The following is a 4,829-nucleotide window of genomic DNA, read 5'->3' as shown; positions in this document are numbered from 1 at the left end:
AATTTCATCTGTAAATAAATTCAAGAGATTGGGATTGTTTCTCATCAAACGCTGTAACGAAATTTTTCTTTTGATCAGAATGTTTTTGATTTCTTCAGTAGAATCTTTTTGTGTATGTTTTGTATCTAAATTTGAATCATAATCCAGGCACGTGCATGTGCATGGTAAATCTTGAATATTGAAGTCTTCTTGACTAGAGTATTGGGTTTCTGTAGTGTGATATCGTTCTTTAGTTGCGGAGAATGGTAATTCACGATATACTACATCCCTTGGTTTTATTAGTTCAGGAGATTCTTTTCTAACTGGAGATTTTCCAAGAATAGCTGTCACTCGTTCGAAATTGTTTTCTGTAAAATCTATATAGTTAGGTAAAAAGGGAAAGGCCTCGTTGTCCATCCACACTGTACAACTACGTGCAGGACAACTTGGCAAGCGTTTAAAATTTTCGCATAACAATAGTTCTTCGGAAGATAATTTTTCTAAAATAGGAACTCTTTCATCTGTTGGTGGTGGTTCTGCATTGCTGTCACTTATAAGTGAAGGCGATTTTGATGGCATTTGATGACATTTACAAACTTGACTTTTAAGAAATTTCTTTATATCTTCATAACCATGGCACTTTGCATAGACATACTGTCTTTGCAGCCTTATAACTGGTAAATCAACATCAATAGGCAATATTTCTCTACTTCCATATCGCGGTGGAATAGGATCCGATAAATCACCTATTAAGACAAATGGCTCTTTTTCACAAACTATCTCATCTATTGGCTTATCTGCAAAATCGAAGATATTCGTTAAATCACTTTCATTGTAGAGAAGTGAATGTACATTTTCAGGATGTTTTTGCATTTCGTTTAATTGTAAAATTACCATCTTTTCTAAGTCTAACAAAAAAGTAGTTTGTTCGGGTAACAATTTTAGTGAAAAACTTATAAATTTTAGAAAAAGTTGGAGAATTTTAGTAATTTTATCCTCCCATTCTTTATTAACATCCATAAAAGGAACTTCTTTCTGTCTCAATCTGTCTAATATTTCTTTCTTTTCTTTTAATATCGATAGTTTTTCTGTAGTCTCCGCGTCGTGGTGGCTTTGTAGTATTAATTTATTTATTTTACACCTTTTACGTTCCAAGCTCATCACATACATTGAACTAGTTATTTTTTCAGCTTCAATTTGTTTTAAATAAGCATTGATTGCGTCATTTCTATCCCGCAGAGCATGGCTTATTATATTTTCATTTCTAGATATTTCATTACGAAAAAGTAAACTATAATATTTATTTATCTTCTTAACTTCACTCAAAAGCCTCTTTCTTAAAATATCCTCAAGTCGTTTTTTTTCTTTTCTTAATTTCAGTTTTATATCGTTGTTTAATACAGAAACCACACTAGCATGAGAACTTTGCAAGACAGTTTGCAATTCCGACTTCAAATGTTCTTCCAATTCTTGAAGACTATTTTCATAAAAAGCTGATATTTCTTGCGTCATAATTTTACTTTTTTGATTATAGATATTTTCATATATTTTTTTAACTTTCTTAGTAACTGCATCTTTCTCGTGTGTAAGAATATGTTGCCATGACTCATCGTTTTCTTGTATAAGACTTTCAAGTGATTTTAAAAAACGACTTCGTTCTTGTTCTAATACCGTATTGCCTATGTGCAATATACCTTCATGGGTTTTACCTCGGTTAATTTTAGATGTAAAAGGAGGTTTTAATTCAATTATTCCAATAAGTTGGTCACTAGGTGATATCCATTCATCGCTTGTTTCTTCGTTTCCATGTTCATTTGCATGACTCTCAACTTTCAGTTTATTTTCTTGCAAATGGGTTTCATCTTGACAAAAACTGTCATCTAAATAGATTTCGGCATAAGTGCTACTTACTCTTTCGTATTTAAAATTTGTGTTAATAATATTATGATCCATGCTATTTTTTATATATTCGCTCCAAAAGAATATTATAATATGTTTTATATATTGTAGGAACTTTGACACATTTTGTAGAAAAAATAATGTCATAAATTAATTATATCAAAAAGGATAAATACGAAATAAAATCAATTAATGGGAACTCTTTAATTATGTGCTACCACGAATAATTTACGTGGTTGTAATTGGTAGTTGAGCACGTTTTGGCACGAATTGGGCCAGCTCGTACCGGGGAAATACCACACCCCCACAGAAGACCGATGTGAAATAGCATATTGCTATGTTTTATTGGGAGGCTCAGATCCTTTTTGTTTACCCTTCTTAGTCCTTTCCTTTCTTTCCTTTCCGGCAATCCATTTGTAGTGGCGTGAAGTCTCCAATCGAATTTACGCCTCTCCAAATTTTCATGGACGGTCTTAACGCTTACCATCAGGCAACTCACCACTTCCATTGCTGACGAAAACATAAGAAAAAAAATAGACATTTATTATCAACAAAATTTGCACTTATTCTATATATTTTCTCAAAAACTATTTAATGTTTAATTACTGTACGTAAAAACTGCTATTGAAGAAATTTCTGAAATATGCAGTTAATTTCAAAATAAATGGCAAATGTATAGCATTTCTTAAAATTTCAAAACGGAATGTTTGGCAGTTAAATGGATGGACGTGTAGACAGCCTACCTGTGATTAGTAGAGGCGATGTAAAGCGAGTTGCCCCACCGCTTGATTTAATTAAATACTTCCTTTACCACTCGCCCACTATTTTACCTCATGAACGTGCTTGTATTATCTGTTATTGCTACTACTGGAAGCGTCGTAAATATTCCCTAATACAGTTGGGAAATTACGTCTTTGTTTCTTCGTCTACTAATTTATGCATTAACTGAACGAACGATTTTGATACTAGCAAAACAGTCGATCCTTACATAAAGCGTTGTAAACCGAAACATGAAATAATAAATTACAGGCATATCTCGACTCCATTCTCATTATGGATGCTGCAATGTCCGTTGGAGTTTTGTCATAACTCAGTCTCGGTTAAAATTATTTCCGTTGGTTCTGATGAGAAAACTAGAGGTGGAGAACTGGAAATGTAAGTATTCGCGCAACAAGCCGTGGAATAACGATGGGACATATTTCATTCTTAACGAAGTTAAATTTCCGGGCAGGTCCTATAAGAGCGTGCGTAACTCAGATAAAAGGCTACCCTGTCACAATACCGCTTTTCTGTTTGGAGATGTGACACTTTTAAACTGTAAATAACTGTATGGGAAGCACATTAGCCTTTGAAAAACGTATCTAGTAAGAAATATTAGAAAATAGATGATTACGAAGCGAAAAAATGATACTTAATAAGGCAAGTTTTTACTTATAATAAACCTTATAAGAAAAAAAAACGCATCCATTTTCAGCATTGTAAAAGGAAAACGTTAACCTGTCCAAACTTTGAGTGATACATTAACAATAAAAGTAAAGCAATAATTCAGAATCCGTAAACAACTTAGATTGTTTTCAACATCATATCGGCAAATAAATCTTTCCGCCGCTTATCTAGCGTCAAACTTAATTCTCATGCATAATTCATGGCGTTGATTCGCCACACAGGAAAAGTTGGTGAACTCGGACAGCGAGCGCGTACGACTGACAAACGTCGATTAGTCAAACTAAACTTTCAGTAGGCACATTAACTTTTCATCGCTTACTTTCAGTAAACTATCTGTGTTTCGTAGATTCATTGACATCTTCAAAGAAATTAATTGAACTTGTCACGGGTTTTGTCAAGACAATGAAAGCTATAATGTTTGCGTTGCGTTGTTGTAGAATAAGAGTAAATACTAGTTGTCATAAAATTTATTGCATACTTTGATACAGCAATTTTATTGCTAAAGATTTTATAACTGTGTTGCACCATACGCATCCAATATTTCATACTTACCAGAGGCAAGTTTATAAAGAATCCGGGGTGCCGGAGACGTGGCGTGCTACTTTTAGATAAAGTCTACAAAATTATGCCTCATGTTTATTACCTTACTTCTTATCTCTTTTTTAAACTCTATATTTATAAGGCTGAGTGTAATAGTTAAAGATTTTCTTAATTGTTTATATTAGCTATTCTAACTTCAAATATAAATTACACCTAAAAAATAAAACAGTACAACAAAACTATAATGAAACCTATATTAACATATTTATAGAATTCAATTCAATTATTTAATACATCTATAACATTTAATCTTAATCATAATTCGTTCAAAACCGTATTGAGTATTACAATAAGTTTTCACTACGTAAAACTATACCAAAGCCACATTGAATTTGTAGCTATATGTCGACAAAGATATATCGGATATAGTAAAGTGTGATGGAGTCGTCATCAATGGAAGTGCGAGTGAGATTGACGCCGTACAAATCAATTTCGCGTAGCACAGCGGGGACACGCCGACGGTGCATCACATGCGATGCTAAATACGAAAATTGCTATTTGTTTTACTATTACATGTTGTTTGCCCTATATTTTTTGGTCAAATCTTTAAATAACATTTACGAAATTAACTTTTCCATTTATATAGCTATAAATGTATGAGATGATTTTAAAATTTCACACGTTAGCATCAATGAATTACAGTGAGTAAATGGTTTATTTATTATAACAATTAATCACTACTGACATCTTAAATGTAGATTTAGTTTTAAAGTTCGTTCGTTCGTATATACGTTAAACGGCTACCGATACCGAAATAAAATTTGCTAGTTTTACATATAATTCAAAATAAAAATGTTATTTCAGATTAAAGAAGGATATACATGCACACAGGAAACATATTTTCTGCGGTGTCGGATTGTGCGCACGAGCAAAACCAGGGACGATAAGTTAGCATCTGGTACGTA

At 32.7% G+C, this 4,829-nt stretch overlaps 1 protein-coding gene across 1 annotated transcript; it reads right to left on the bottom strand.

Moving 5' to 3' along the window:
* LOC119833647 lies at nt 1-1,932 on the bottom strand (the record flags this gene model as incomplete). Its single annotated transcript, XM_038357749.1, has 1 exon — nt 1-1,932. A coding segment is annotated over exon 1 (1,932 nt), but the record flags the coding sequence as incomplete, so codon positions are not given.
* Nucleotides 1,933-4,829: the final 2,897 nt, after the last annotated feature.

This window comes from Zerene cesonia, chromosome 17 (assembly GCF_012273895.1).
Source record: "Zerene cesonia ecotype Mississippi chromosome 17, Zerene_cesonia_1.1, whole genome shotgun sequence".
Taxonomy (NCBI): Eukaryota; Metazoa; Arthropoda; class Insecta; order Lepidoptera; family Pieridae; genus Zerene; species Zerene cesonia.
This window is presented reverse-complemented; position numbering and strand designations above follow the sequence as displayed.